The following is a 17,098-nucleotide window of genomic DNA, read 5'->3' as shown; positions in this document are numbered from 1 at the left end:
TCTCTAAAAATTGGTGCAATTTCTGAATTTTGATCCAAAATTTCACAAATCATATAAAATGGTCAAATTTGTCTTTAATCCGCAGGGATAGAAATGACAATTTTTGTATAAATATGGGTCCCACTTCCACATTCTCTGAGGCACATCATTACCCAAACCAATCATAGGTACCCACCCCTGGGATTTCTTTGATGCAGATCATATTGGTTGGGATAGACCTATGTGTTTGCATGGTATGTAGCCAAGCTGTATTATAGTGAAAATCTTGTTTGAGGATACATAAGCTTGAAGCAACATATCCAATCTTGAGTAGGGAAGTCCCCACGTGTGCATCTCAATATATTAAAGGCTCATCGGTAGCATCTCGAGCATCAAGTGATGGATGAAATTAAGCTCTCTTCATCCAAGATAGAGTTAAAATCAAACAATTATTATTATAGCCATATTTTAACATTCCCATAAAAATAGATAAGCATTTCTTTTCCATCAAATGTTAGCTTTTACTGTCAGATATGGCCCTTTTATTTTAAATTTCGAGCCAAACAACTGAGGTATAAAGCAAAGAAAATTGGAATTTACTACTAGCGCTGATGTTGCCAATCTCCCGTGCTATGGTACATTCCTTTGATATGTGTATGACCATCCCACATACCATGTACGTACTGTGTTATAACATCACTTATGCGTTTGACTAAATATTTCCATCATAATAATAATAAGTCTTGTTCAGACGTTTTATTCAAAATCTTGGATTTTGACAAAATTATGGCACCTAATGTCTTGATTTTTGCAGTGTATGTTTGTTAGTTTACTAAAGCACATTATAATTGTGTAAAAAACAGAATTTTGAAAAATATTGGGGCTTAATTATAATCTGTATTTGCAGTTAAATAGTATTGGAAATCGCCATTCGTCTTCCAACCAACCAACTTGACTCTACATTTGAAGGGGCCTTATTGAAACAAATATGAAGCGGTCCAACAGTAAAAAAAATAGCAACTTTGCCCTTCAACCATTAAAGGTATGAAGTTTCACTGCTACATCTAGGCAATGCAGCGGCTCATCAAGTTTTGCAACTCAGCCAGGCTACAGCGATGATGTTCAGTGGGATTTAGTTTCATTATACATGGAATTGTAGAAGTTGAATGAACTGGGTATGGTCAGGGGACAGGCTGGCAAGATGTGCAGAGAAAGAGATGTAGAGAGACGGAAAATGTGTATGGTAATCTACTAATCTTCTACACTCTTAAAATGAGAGAATAGAAACTTGTCAATATTGACAAGGGATACTATTCAGATAGGGATCACAGATTTCTCTTCGAAATTAATCAGATATTTTCATCAAAATGACAAGAAACTCATCAAATTTGAAGAGATACCGTGTCATTTCAAAAAAATGAATAGGTTCTTGTCCAAAATGACCCAACTTATTAAATTTGAGTTGGTTGTCTTGTCAGAGGGGACTTAACAGAATCTTGTCAAAATGAAATGGGTAATCTTGTCAAATAATGAGTGTGAGATCTTGTCAATTTGAATAGTTACTTGTTAAAATAAAATGGAAAGTATTCATTTTGTCAAGATTGTCAGTTTAAAGTGATTATATACTTCCATCAAAATGAACAGTATCTCATCAAAATGAATAGTTATAGAATCAAAAATAAATAAGTAGGGATTCTATTCAAAAAAATGAATAGTACAAAATTAGAGTGTAACATTACGTGTCTGTTCTGTGTGCTCACTCTTTGGTCCACACTTTTCCATCTATCCCCTTTTATTCAAATGTTTAAAACAACCTTTATGTCCAAAGACATAAAGGTTTCAACCTGCTACCATGGTTACTGAAGGATTCGCTTAATCAGAAATTCTAAAAATCATAAAGAAAAATCATTCATTTCTATTTTTTGCTGTAAGAAATATTGGTGTGCAATATATTCTGCAAGCTAGTGATAAGACCAAAAGCAATTTAATACAGTTAACAATTTATTTAAATTTTGGTCATTTGCTTGTTTCTGTCAGTTGAGCTTTACCATTTTTTCAACACTTACTGCTTTCTTCCTATGTAAATTTTGATGGGAAAAAATATCTTACTTTGTTGACTTATTTTTGTTGCGATTTGGTAGTTCACAGCATCTTGCGAATGGTAGTGAACTTTGGCAATAATTGCATTGATCATTTCATAGCAAGTGTGTAGGAGAATTCTAATATCACAGATACCTTTGTGGTCCTGTGGTTCTTGAGTTATGTTGTAAAGGCTGAAACAACAACACTTATACTCGTTAACAACAATCAAGCAAGTTTTAAAAGTATATGATTTGTAGAATGAACTTTTGTAAAACATCAAAGTGTTATTATTCAATATATTGATTTAGATTTTTTTGGCTGCTTCGACCAACAATACCTAGTGTACCCTTAAAGATATGCTTTCAAATTTCAAATATATGTGATATTTGTCAGGCATTTGTATTGAAAAGAGGAATTATTGCTTATAATAATGTACCACCTTCCTGAATTTGCATTCCATCTTCCCATTTTATGGTCTTGAACAATCCAATTTTTTATGATCTCATTTACTCCATTGGGTTATTCCATTTAAAATCCACACTCCCCCTGTGGAAGATTTATTTAAAATCTTCCACAGGGGGAGTATAAGTTTTGAATAGAATAGACAATTGGGTTACTTCCATTTGAAATACTCACTCCAGTTGTGGAAGATATAGGTAAAGCCATAATCTAAATCTAAATCTAAATCTAAACAAATACTCAATAAAATCGCAAAAGCGACATCTAATTGAGAAGAAAAATGGCCTACGACGAAAACACAAATACTTTTAGAGAATACAGATTAAACATTAAGTTACATTACATTATTACATAGTGCAGTTTTGAAGTGTTGAATACTACAAGACTCTAGAGCAGATGATGGTAGGTTATTCCATTCTGATATGGTATTTGGAAAGAAACTGTATTTGTACACATTTGATGATACTTTCATGGACCGGAACTTCAGAGGATGATATTGTCTGGTGCTTGTGACGGTTTGCCTGTGAATATAATCAGGAATTGGAATTGCTATATCTTCTGATTGAATTTTATACATTGTTGCAAGGCGGATATTTTTTCGGCGTTCTTGTAGTGTGGGCCAATTTAACTCATTTAGAATGCTAGTTACGGTACCTTCGGTTCTTTTATAGTTATTAACCACAAACCTAGCCGCTCTGGCGCTGCACCATTTCTATTTTTGGATATCAGATGTTGTATATGGATCCCATACAGCGCAGGCAAATTCTAAATGAGGACGAACAAGAGCTATGTACATTTGTTGTTTGATGGACTTGGGACAACGGTGTAAATTTCTACGTATAAACCATAGGGCTCTGTTCGCCTTGGCGACAATATTATTTATATGCAGTGACCATCTTAAATTATGAGATATTTCGACGCCTAAGTATGCATGATGGTTCACACCTTCAAGAATTTCATTTCCCATACTATAAGTACATACAATTGGATGACGCTTTGTGGTGACTCTAAGTGTTTTACATTTGGAGATATTGAAACTCATTTGCCATTTGTTTGACCATTTGTACAGTGATGTAAGGTCAGTTTGCAGGATGTCGTTATCATTAGGTGTTCTGATAACCCTATAAAGGAGGCAATCATCTGCAAAAAAGACGAATACGGGTTGAACTGTCTATGTGGGAGGCAATGTCGTTTATGTAAACCAAAAAACATCAAAGGGCCTAACACCGTACCCTGCGGGACACCAGATAGAACTTGGGCCGGTTGGGCTGATTCGCCATCAACGACAACTTTCTGCGTTCTATTCATTAACCAATTTTGTATCCATTTCCAGATTGAACCCTTATACCATAATGGTCTAGCTTCTTAAGCAGTCGTTGATGCGGGACGGTGTCGAAGGCCTTTTGAAAATCGAGAATTTGTAGATCTGTTTGCAAGCTATTATCAAGATTTCGTGCAAGGTCTTCTATGGTAATTATCAATTGAGATTCACAGCTATGGTTTGATCTAAATCCATGTTGAAAGTCAGAAAGAATATTGTATTTTTCTAAATGAGACATTATATGACGAAAGAGAATGTGCTCCATGATTTTGCATGTGACTGACGTGAGGGACACTGGCCTGTAGTTGGCCGTATTGTTTTTTCGGCCCCTTTTTAAAAATTGCCGTAATATTGGCAGTAAGCCAGTCACAGGGGATGTCACCTGTTTCAAGTGATTGGGAAAATATAAACTTGATAATGGGAGCCAGTTCCTGATTGAACTCTTTCAGTATATATGAAGATACTCCATCAGGTCCGGAGGCTTTCCTTGGATTTATGTCCTCAAGGAGTTTTCTCACTCCTTCTGTATCTATTGTCAAATTATTGATAGTGGGGAAAGGATCACCTTCCATTTTGGGTATTTCCGTGGTGTCTTCAATTGTAAAGACACTCGAATACTGGTAACTGAGGGCTTCTGCCTTACTTTTGCTGCTGGATATTTCAACTCCATCCACATTAAGTGTTGCAACTCCACAACTCTCACGCCGGATTGTTTTGACGTGGGACCAGAATCTTTTCCCAACAGTTGTACTCCTGTGTTGGGCGATTCATCTACCAGACCCCTCAGATAATCATTTTTGGATTTGGTCATTTCTCTATGAACAGTTTTTCTAATTTTTCTGAAATGTTCCCATAGAACATCAGACTTGTATTTCTTAAATGCATTATAAACCCGTTGTTTTTTACGGATGAGCCTTTTTATTTGAGGCGATAGCCAGGGTACATCCCAACGCTCCCTGATATTTTTTTGAGGGACATGCTTCTCTACCATCCCACCGATTTCATTGGTGAAGTGCGACCAGTTTTCACTGGTAGAACGCTCATTGCTCGTAAGAAACACTTTTTGGAAAGCAAGCGCATCATTCTTAAAACCTTCCTTGTTCAGGGGGAGTATGAGTTTCAAATACAGGGGGAGTATGAGTTTCAAAATGATTAACTCAGTTTCAAAATGATTAACTCTGACCAAGTACATTTGAAAAACATACTCCCCTCATGGAAGATATTTCCAAATTCTTCCACAGGCATGACAGGGGTAGCGTCAATTTTAAATGGACTAGCCCATTTGTTACTTAAAATGCAAACACACTTTCAATGCTTGATGGAGGAGTGTTTTTCAAATAATATCTTTTCAAAGATATCACAGTCGCGCTAAAAATTTAATCTATATGAATAAGTTATGTTATGCACTATAAATAAATGTTGCATGGCCACCAATACACTTATTCTAACACAGAGCATATTTTGCATTCATCCCCATGGCTCAGTATCAGCAGACTTGTCAACCAGTCTATTTCAATCTTAAGCTTAAATACATCCCTGCTTTCATTTCAATTTCATCCCACATTTATCCGATATCCATATTATATATACATTTATCTTCGCTGTCAAATCCAAACATGTCAACAGAGCTCAGAAATGTGCAGCTAGAGTTTGATCAACAGTGATCAAGACTTGGGCTTTTAAAGGTACTCAGCAATTCTTGCAAAGGCATAAAATATTAAATTGTTGTAACAATGGCTTAAATGTGAAGGATAAGTCTATCAATTTCTCATTTCATATGAGAAATTGAAGAACAAAGCAGTGTGTTGACAAAATTAATGTCATGTGATCTGTGAAAACCCTCCACTTCTGCCTGGGCCCTTCACATGGAGATGTGAAAAACATGAGTTGTACTAACATAGAAATTAAGAACTCGTTTCATAACTGCTTTCATTTTGTGCTTGTGACTTCAACATCAAAAGTTATGAGCAAAGGATTAAACAAAACAGAGAAATAGTTAAGAGTTTTGGCCTTTATCATCTTTATAAAACAAAATAGGATAATGCAATTGACATGTGACGGGTTCAGATCACATCACAAAATGTGAAACTCCATTAAATTTTATGTTACTGGAAATCTGAACTCCTCTATAGGGGTGTGCGTCTATTTCCTGGAATGGCCCATTAGCAATTACAAAGTATATGTCATTTTATAAAATAACAATATTAATAGAGTACATGCAAGGCATCCTTTAATAATATCACATTTTGCATCAGAACTCTTGACATGTACAAGGCATTCCTCCCCCCCCAAAAAAACGACCTTGGAAAATGCTTTGCTAATTTTTAGAAACCCCCTTCCTCCGGAAAGATATTCTGGTGCTGCACTGTGTGGCCCTACCCCAGGTACATTATACCTCTGCAAGCCCTGTGGAATGAAGATTGGCTTGAACCTACACACACACGCCATGCCTGAACTGTCTAAGTGCAAGGATTCCTGCTCAGTGCTTGTGACACTTTCTGAGAAAATAGCAGTGATGGATCCATATTCCAGGGTATCAACATCTGTGAACTTTATTGCAAATTCTAGACCTGAACCACCATGGAACCAATATCTCTGCTTCTATCTACTGTCTGACATGCCCTGATGAGACTTTTCTATTCCCTGGAAGAGTCCCCTTATCAAAGATATATATGAAGTTAAACCTAGGATGTCGCTAGATGTCAGACAACTCAGGAAGCTAGCCGTGGACACTGAACTAGGTCAGACATTGACATATATCCCTAACATGTAAATAAAACTTGAACAGCATGGTTAGAATTCATGAAGCATGGTGCCAAACCTCACACTTGGAAATATCAAGATAGGCCGTTGTATGTTGTTACAGCAGTTATGTATTATGGTGTACCCACCGCCCATGGTTGTATCTTTATTTCCTTGATGTGTAGATGTAACTTGTGGGCATGTCCATGTGGGCCACACCAGGCATGTTGGCTGGGAAGGTGGGTAATGTATCATAGTTGAGATATACTGGAGCAGGAAGTGTCATTTTTGAGAGGAGACAGGAAAAGAGGTGTTCGATCAATCGAGGCATTGCCCTCTGACTGCAGGTTGCCTGTTTGATGGTGTCTTTTGAGCTAGACAATTAACTTACTGTCAACTTATCTTGTAACCCTAAAACAAAATTGGCTGAGGACTGAGATTGCCATACTCTATTTTGCCCATGACTGATCGGGGTCCATTGTGGGAGTACAATGAAGCAGTTTGCCATTGCAATAGTATCAGGTGCTTCTTAAGGAGCAGAATGTGTATGTTGAGCATCAAGCATTAACCCTAAGTCTCCAAGTGCTCTTTGTCGAGGGGAAAGAAGGAATTAATAAAGAAAGGAGATGAACAAAGAAGTTGTTTGTTTGAGGTGGGATTCGAACCCAAGACCCCTTGCATGCTAATCACTAGCTCGCCCACAGTAGCTATTGGTGTGTTGCTGGCCTGGCCAGCAAATCCGTGCACATATATGATTTGGGTGCCGGGTGATTGCGTCACCACATCATGTCAGATGCATGCATTCGAAGTGGCTTTCAGCTGTCATATTTTGTAGTAGGCCTATGTGACATACATGACCCACTTGAATCTTGCAAAGTAGCTCAAAGTCCGGGCTCCAAGTCAATGAAATTGAACTCCTGCTACGAAAGATGAGACTTCCTCATCTGTCATGAAAGTAAAGTCTGAGGAGCTCCTTTTTGGATACATTTAGGAGAAAGCAAATTCTTAACAACAAAAAGTAAACAATAGTACTACTCAAAATCAGAGCGACCCTAAACAGAATGTGCCCCAAACTTGCCTCTTTACCTTGCAGTATCTTTTACTGCAAGAAATGTCTTAAACATCATTAACATGGATGGAAAATGCTTGTTATGTGACTCTGTAAGCCTATACGCTTTGACACATTTGCCTGCATTTTGAAAATCAAGCCGGCGTGTTTTATGTCTTACAAGGGGTAGTTTTACATCATCTTATTATGTTCTTAATGCACCAGACTTTATATAAAGTACATCAATGCCTTCAAATTTTTCTTTTGTTGACATATAGCGAGCAAACGCTCCCAGGTCTGCTTCGTCTGGATGAGGCAATTTATACCCTGTCAGTCATACCATGTTTTCCATGTTATTTGATACACCAATTCACCAGTGCTATTGATTATACTACAATTACCGAGCGATTGAAGACATTTACTGTACACACAATATCTATGACAAACTTGTATCTGTTGTTTGTGTTAACCCTAAGGTGCGAAGTCACTTCCGGTGCTGTGTCTATGGTGTGTCTACCGTCTGTATGGCATCAAAGACAAACTTTGTTGCCTGATTCTGATCAATTTTGACTTTTCCTTTTCAACATGTTTGACAGGTAAACATTTAAGTGGTGCGTGCTGCTATAGCAAATTGCTGCTAATTGGTCTACTGACCCAACCCTTATTGGCCGTAGCCGGCAGCGTTTGTGCACTATGTTCATTGTAGGTAGCAACAAAAGCTAGTTGTGATTTTCACCCCGGACCATCACTATTTAGCAATTATCTGAAGCATTTTACTTGAGGGCATTCCTTGGACATATCTGGGTTGCCAACTTTCCAGAAATGACATTTGTCAAGCACATGCTTTTCCCACAATTTCGGGAGCATGGTACGTAACCTATAACAAAGACGTTTGACTCATGATTGATAGGTTGTGTGTTCGAACCCAGTCAGGGACAATGTGTTATGTGACTTGTGTCCTTGGGCAAGACACTTGATCTCAATTGTTTTACTCAACTCAGATGCTGTGGGGGCAATTTTACTTTTGAAATAAATGATTTAGCATTAATTTATTTTTCAATTTGTCCAAAACACTGTGCTTTGGACAAATTGTAAAGAATATACATGTAAATGCTGACATTTAGAAAAACTGTAAGAGCCATTTATATATTGAGTAGTTAATTTATGGCTGCAGTCTGTGTCACATAATACGGTTTACACTTTTCTTTTAAACATGTGATCAATACTTGTTTGTGTACATGTAAATAATTTCATTCAGGTTTTTTTTCTTCAACAATTGTCATGAAAAATACATTTTGAAGAATGTTCTCAATCCTATGATCTTAGTGAAAACACACAGGCAAAGTAGAATAAATAACATGTATGTATCCCAGACTTTCTCAAAATTTGGTGAGGGAGGCCCATATTATTTGTTAATTTGTTACAAATTTACTATTCATTTTGTGTAAAATTGCATTTGCAAAGGCTTTGTCAACAGATCATACAGTGGCGTAGCATCATATACCCCCAAATCGACTGTAAAAGTTAGAAAATCCAATAGGAAAATTGCCAAAAATGGCTTGTGCCCCCCAATCTCGGTGCCCCCCCAATCATGGTCGGTGCCCCCCAATCGGATGAACCACGCTACGCCACTGACATCATAAAAACACAGGCCCTAATACTGGCTTTTCCCCAAAGCTCTACCCCTAGCTTGCAATGTGTTTATAAATGATAACCAAGAACTTCTTAGCATGTCTTTTCATTACAAAAATTTTAGAAACAAAGTTAGGGAGCAAATAAGAAAAAAAAACACAAAAATATTCGAAAATCTCCCAAAATTGGTGAGGGCAGGGACAATATACATGTTATTTACTAAGTATTTTACTTCAGTGGCGTAGCCAGGATTTTGGAACCGAGGGGGCACAACTTATAAATGTACCGACGGAAATATTTGTTGACCCAAAAATTTTTGGCATGGTTTGAAAAAGTGCATAAAAACACAAAATTCTCCCCTTTTTTCTGTCACCATGGGAACAAATAGTCTATTATTAACCAAATGTTTTTTTCACTAACGTCTTCCGTCTACCGACGGCCTTACATGAACCGGACGGACGTGATGAGTGGGGGCACCGGCCCACTGGCTACGCCACTGTTTTACTTGGCTTTATGGGGATTTGCCCCCCCCTCCCTAATATTTTTCTTGCCCACCCCGGTTTGCCCCTACCCACATTTGAGGCAAAAAAACCCAAATTACGTAAATTTCAACTTTTTGCAACAATTTTGCGCAAATTTTGTCGATTTTTGCCCCCCTGAAATTCACTTTGCCCCCCTGAAAAAAATTCCTGGTGCCGCCACTACTCATTATTTTTCAACAATCACACAATTCTGAAATTCTGGATTGACCATCAACCAAAATGAGTCTGATGATGATAAAATTTATTTTGAAAAATGATCAGCATCATTTTATTATTCCAGCCACCTGAACATTAGTCTCTCTAGAAGTCCAATTTTGATAGGGTTTTCATCCCATTTCAGCCTCTCCAAATGAGTGATAATATGAAGAAAAAAAATTAAAATTGATTTTTCCCAGACAAAAACTCAATTTTTTGATGCGTATTGAGCGGGTATGAGAAACCCAAGATGTTCACAGACTCATCTTTGTTTATCTTAAGGACTACACCTGGAGATGGGACACTCTGTTAACATAACACTAGACTTAACACTTCACATGTGGTTAGACCACTTAGCGCCATGATTCTCACTTAATGTCATGGTCAGCTTAAGAACCGCTGAACCATGCAATACTAGGAATGTTTGTACTCATTTGACTGCACTTTGCATGTACTTTTCAAATAAGTTCAAGAAAATGAGGAATTTGGGAATTTATAGGGAAAAAATTCATGTTTGATAAGTTCTGATCGGTATGTAAGATATAATTCAACACTGTGAGAGTTAAAACACTTTGAAATTTTGTTTGACTTAATTTAGATAATTGTTTTATAAAATAACAATGATGCTGACTACCGGTTTGGGCACACAAGCTGAGTCATTCATGTGCTGAGTGATTGAGTGTTTGGTTACCATAATATAGAAACAATATTTATTTAGAGGTATAAGTTTCTGAAAACCTCAATTGTTTAAAAACTACAATTTCATGGGTTCTTTTTCCCTCGTCAAACTCTAATTTGACCTTTGTTTAAGATGATAACAAGGTTTTTTTGTATTGCAGAAGTTGTAATGTTGTTAAATACAAGCGCATGGGTTGTAATTGAATTTTCAAACAGTCAATGACCTAAGCTGAAATCTATTCAGATTTTATTCAAGATCAAATTGCAGTCTTTCTGTTTTTACAATCGTTTTGTACATGTAGTACTTTCAGCCATGTTGAGACAAGCTACCAATTTGCATAGAATTTGCAAAAAACTTTGGCAATAGTTAAAAGAGTAAGTGTGATGGGAATTTAAAGAGAGATGATCAAAAATTTTTGTACAGAATATTTTTTGTAATAGCTTCAAATGCTTTACAATCATAAATTGGCCAATTGAGGGTAAAAGTCCATACTTGTTCTTAACACATTGCAGATATTCTGGAAATATAAATGTCAGTAGTTAGTGGCAGTCAGCTTCCACTGCTAATGTTCATTTTGTTAAAGACATATTCAGCGATTAATTGTACAAAATATTTGTCTAACCTAGAGTCTACTAAGGCTGATTTATTGCATATGTCATAGACCATCTCTGATAGTGTTGCTACCATCTGTGTCTACTGCTAATGCCATACTATTCCAAATTCGGCAGCCTTGTCTGTAATAAAAGTATAGACATACTTTTGTTCTATCTTATAGAAATTATTGTATACTTTTGTTCATTTGGATGTTTAAAGGTAGTATTAACTTTAGGATATGGATTGTCTTCAAACTTACATACAATTTCAAATATCGTCCCTATTGTGCATCTGTATGAGAAAATGAGAACATTTTCAGCGTTGAATGCAAAGAATTACTGACAGCATATTATTAATTTAATGATTTGAAAAGAAGGATGCAACGTAGCAATATGAGTTGCAAAATTTTAGTTCCAGTATTAGATTTAATTTACAAAATAATCAATAGTTGCTACATCATGTCAAAAACAAGTTAATGCTATCTACTGAAGATAGCCGAAGTTTATCCTTTACTTCCTTACAAATCGTAACATACATGCATGCATGTGGTTTTATTATTTGTTAATCTCCTTAGAACACATTACATTTTCCATAAACTTGTGACCCATCTATTACTATTAATATACATTAATTACATTAACATGTATCTATAGGTTGACCAACATAGATCAGTTGATATATAAAACAGAAAACCTTGCAATTAAAATGATTACTCTTGTAACAGCTGAATAGCTTTACTAATTAATCCATGTCTGTTAGTTAAACTGTATTAAAAGAAATAAGGAAGTTGTCTTGTATGGCTGATATGAAAGTGGACTGTCTTTATGACATTGCACCATTGACCCCATATCAGCTAGCTGTGACTATATTCATACATAGGCATGTGACCGATGAGCGCCCCCATACCAAAACCACCAAGTGTGACCAAATCCTCATTTGACTGACCACTATATAGACGAATCCAATTTCACACAGTCCTATACCTCAATGGCTGCCAAAGTTGGGTCCCGTCGACTCAATTTCACCTAAAATGTGAAATAATGCGCCCTTGGAGGGCATTTTAAACTGCATTATATCACCCGTGTTACAAATAGACAAAACAATGATAACAGTTTACAACACAAAAGAATGTAACATCAATTTTTAAGCGGGTTTTTGGTGTTGCGGGGACCCAAAGATGGCCGACCAAATCCTGAACATGACTTGGCTCGTTGGATTCGTCTATACAGAAAAGAATAGGAGCTTTTTAAACAAATATTATCAAAGTTATAGCAAAATGATTACAATATTGAGGGGTTCTGAATTTTTGATATGTTATTAAGGGCTCAAATAGCAATGTTTGCACAGTATTTTTGTGGGACCTGAGAGCACACCAGACACACCAAATTGCATTCTGAATACGAGGAATGTCCTGATAACAAATGATTTAGATTTTTTTGAAATTGGCGATATAACACAAATTTTTTGACAAATTTGCTGACAAAAAAATTATCAATGGAAATGCTTACAAATTATATCACAAGTTTAAAAAAATCAAAATTTGTTGCACAATATGGTGCTGGTTACCAACTGGCATTAAAGTGTTCATGAAGACTACCTGTTGTGCTGAAGGTCCCTTCCAGACTTTCTTTCTACAAGCTGTCTTGACAGGGCAGAAGTGGTCACATGCATATTTATAAATACAAATTCATAAATAGGCCTATAGTAGCAGTAGTCATATGTACCCAGCAAACACAAAACGTTTTTCGACATCATTCGCAAAAGGTTATAAAAGGTTGTCAGAAAGCGTTTAAATGTCGGGTTATATAAAGGGCACATTAATGGTATAAAACGTTTTCATAACATTAAATAACATTTGTTGGTAATTTACTGCACAGCAAATACAAATGTTTTACAGAAAACATTTAAATGTCGGGTTATATAAAGGGTATACAAACGTTTTAATAACATTCCAAAAACATTTTTGAAAACTTGGTACAAATCATTCTAAACAGAATGTTATTTTGTGGTTGAAAAAATATTTTGCAAAAAATGTTTGCCCAAAATATTTACAATAACGTTTTAAAACTGTTTTCACGACCTTTATATAACCCGACATTTAAATGTTATTAAAACATTTTGTTAAAAACGTTTTAAGAACATTTCTGTGTTTGCTGGGTGCAAATATTTTAACATAATGTTATTTAAGTGTAGACAAAATATTTGGCCAAAAATGTTTGCAAAAATAGTTTACAATGACATTTCGAAAATATTTTAAAAATATTGTTGCAGTGTGTTTTCATACAAAACGTTTTAAAACGATTTCATGACCTTTATATAACCCGACATTTTAATGTTATTAAAACGTTTTTACCTGAACAAAACCCAAAATATAACTTATTTAAAACGTTTTAAAAACATTTTTGTGTTTGCTGGGTAGCTGCTATGCTGACTCTTCAAATGGTCTTATTTCTAAGGGTGATTATGTATGTTATTAATTGATTATACATTTTACCCATCTTTTGCATACTTTATCTTAAAACTTGTATCATTACTTGTAAAAAAGGAATATTTCACTTATGTCACAGAAAGTGAACCATTTTGCCGCAATCAAGAAATTAACACAAGAGGGCCCTATCTGCAATAGCTGCCAGGTGTCATATTTGTATAGATGTGTACAATATGGAACACAGAAAAAGTCAAATGTACATAGGGCAGCTATTGCAGGTAAGACCTTCTTGCACTATTACTCCTCAAATAGGTTTATTGCTTTTATTTTATAGTGTTTTCCATTTATGTGACTTGTGTCTAGAAAAATAGGTTTATTGGCATCACGAATTGGCAACTCCCATTTGTTACACATGTTATAGCTAAAGAGATTATGAAATAGGTTTGATTTGTAACAGGCAAATTTCAGTGATCATGGTGATCCCCATTTATTGAAAGTGACTATTTTTTTCATTACACTGTCTGTTCCTGTTTAAAGATTATTTCAGTTTTTCATTGTAGCATTTAGCGTGTTTCTACTGAGCAGACGGTTGCGGGTTAATTCGAGTGAATTCGGGGTGATGCGAGGAATACGCGGTAACGGCCCCAGCAGAAACAGATCGGGTGAAAGTTTATGCGCCGGTAATGCGAAAGTGAATCCGTCAACCACCTATTGAGGTGGTTAATAGTGGTTAATACGTGGTAACGTTCGCAGTAGAAACAGTACGGGTGACGATTTTGCATGTGACACCGGAAGTTAGCCTATTATAATACAGTGTGAGCATTCAAAATCTGACCTTGAAAGGTCACAAAAACTATTTGCTGGACTTCCGCCTTCCCCACTAAATATGTGGGTAGTGAATTGTTACCCTGCATTAACAGCGCAGTAGAAACGACCCAGTGAATGCGAGAGGATTGAAATGCGGGTGAAGGTGAATTCGCGGTAATGCGAGGTGCTCAGTATAAACACGCTGATTGTTTCCTGATTGTGTTACTGCATATAGCAAGATCAGCCCTCGAATTAACCCACAGCACCCATGGCATTTTGTCGTGGGTGCCCATCCCCACTGCCGTAATGCCCTCAAAATATGTCCTTTACCCAAGGCAGTCACTTGCCGTGCCCTCTAATGAAGTTGCCGTCGGTGCCCCAGCCCTGCCCCTTCATTATAAAATTATCTATCTATGTTTGTGTGTGTTTTCTTCACTTTTAAGCAATTGCCTTGGTGCCCTTCTCAAATTTTCAACAGTTGCCATGATGCCCTCTTGAAATCTTACAAACTGCTGTGCTGCCTTGCCTTTTCAGTGAAAATCCAAGGCAATTATCAACTTGCCCTAAAAAAAGTTGCTGTGCCCCTTCAGAACCTTTATCGAGGGCTGAGCAAGATATTTTAGCAGTAATCATTTTTCACGCTTTTAAAAGTTCTGAACAAATCTGCAGTTTACAATAATATAATATGCTCATCTCTATCTTTTATAATTTCTATATTATCACAGAGCAACAAGACCCTATGACAGACCCCATGGCAGACACAGAGACACAACCAGAGCCAGACACAACAGGTACTCCATCAGTAGAAGATCCAATGGTAGACGAAGATGCAGATCCTAAATGTACTCCATGGACCTGGAGTGAATGCCAACCCAATGAAGGGGAATGCGGAAAAGGAGTCAAACTTGGTATACGTGATGGTGAAGAATGCAAGAGGACCGAGAGACAGAAACCGTGTACAGTGAGGTGTAAAGGAAGAAGGAAAGGAGGTAAATGGGCTATTCCAGTTGAAATCCACACTACCCCTGTGGAAGATTTGGGAAATATCTTCCACAGGGGGAGTGTTTTTTTGAAAGGTAACTAGTCAGGGTTAATCATGCTGGAACACATACTCCCCCTGTATTATGGCTTTACCTATATCTTCCCCAACTGGAGTGAGTATTTCAAATGGAAGTTACCCCAATTGTCTATTATATTCAAAACTCATACTCCCTCTGTGGAAGACGTGTGGATATTTAATGGAATAGCCCAATTTATCTGACAACCCAGCCAACAATTTTATGTTATATTTGTGAACTTGTGTTGTGACAATGTTATTTCAGACGTTGATTTTCAGCCATTGATATAACATCATTATGATGTTATTTAGAGGTCAAGTTGTAAACATATTATTCATACGTTGTTACAACGTTTGACAGGACTTAATAGTATGTTTGCATAATACACTCACAACTTGATGTCAAAACAAAGTCATTACAACATCATATTAAACACCTCTCCAGTCTTTTTGAAAACTTAAAGAAATGCCCTCGTAGCTCCCACTGAAACTAACAATTTCCATGCTATCTTGTGTAAGTATTAAGCTCACCATAGTCCACACATGATCGTTTAGGTATTGGCAAAAAAAGTGAACCAGAAGTCATTGATCCTAACCAGGATCCAAAGTTCATAGTTTGTTATTTGCAGCGTGATTTTTAAGCTTACCTTTCAGATTTTCAGACATTTTTACACATGGGTGTGTTTATTAGAGGATAAAAGGTAATGATAATTAAAGATAGTGCAGTTGGGTAGCAATGAAAAGCTATCTGGCATTGCAAAAAGGTGTGAGGTAAAGCATTCCTAAATTATCATGTTCAAACAATGTCATTATGTCCTAGTAGGAAACCAGAAACAACAGCCAGGTCAACAACAACAAGACACAATACAAGAAGACGAACCCCGACCAGATTCTGAATACCCGCCAGCCGATCCTGGTGTGAATCCTACAGAATCAGATACACCAGAGGCTGATCAGAATGAGGCTGTGGCTGATCCCAGATGCAGTCCATGGGCTTGGACTATGTGTGAGCCGATACAAGGAGAATGCGGCAAAGGGTTTAAAATTGGCACGCGAGGTGGACCGGGATGCCGGGGGACATTGAAGCAAAAGCCATGCTTTAAACCATGCGGTGACGGCAAGAAAGGTACAAAGAATCTACTATGTGGTTAGCTTGATTTCAAAGATAGCAGCAGCATCACCACACCAGAGTGCACATCACTACAGCATTCCAAAGTGCACTTCACTACATCATTCCAAAGTGCACTTCACTACAGCATACCAGAGTGTGCACCAAAGTGTACATCACTACAGCATTCCAAAGTGTGCATCACTGCTGCACTCCAAAGTGCACATCACTGCAGCACACCAAAGCGCACATCACTGCATTCCAAAGTGCACATCACTGCTGCACTCCAAAGTGCACATCACTGCAGCACACCAAAGTGCGCATCACTGCAGCACACCAAAGTGCACATCACTGCAGCACACCAAAGGGTACATCACTGCAGCACATTAAAGTACACATCACTGCAGCACACCAAAGTGCGCATC

The 17,098-nt window shown here is 37.0% G+C and overlaps 1 protein-coding gene across 4 annotated transcripts in view; it reads left to right on the top strand.

The window, feature by feature from the left end:
• Positions 1 to 17,098, top strand: part of LOC140166326 (uncharacterized) — a 136,891-nt gene that overhangs the window by 93,696 nt on the left and 26,097 nt on the right. For 2 of the 4 annotated variants that reach the window (XM_072189758.1, XM_072189756.1), the window contains exons 3-4: positions 15,234 to 15,497; positions 16,386 to 16,691. In XM_072189758.1, the coding sequence (XP_072045859.1) occupies positions 15,234 to 15,497; positions 16,386 to 16,691 (570 nt within the window). The remainder of the gene's footprint in view (positions 1 to 15,233; positions 15,498 to 16,385; positions 16,692 to 17,098) is intronic. The other 2 variants (XM_072189757.1, XM_072189759.1) reach the window with 2 other exon arrangements.

This window comes from Amphiura filiformis, chromosome 12 (genome assembly GCF_039555335.1).
Source record: "Amphiura filiformis chromosome 12, Afil_fr2py, whole genome shotgun sequence".
NCBI lineage: Eukaryota > Metazoa > Echinodermata > Ophiuroidea > Amphilepidida > Amphiuridae > Amphiura > Amphiura filiformis.
This window is presented reverse-complemented; position numbering and strand designations above follow the sequence as displayed.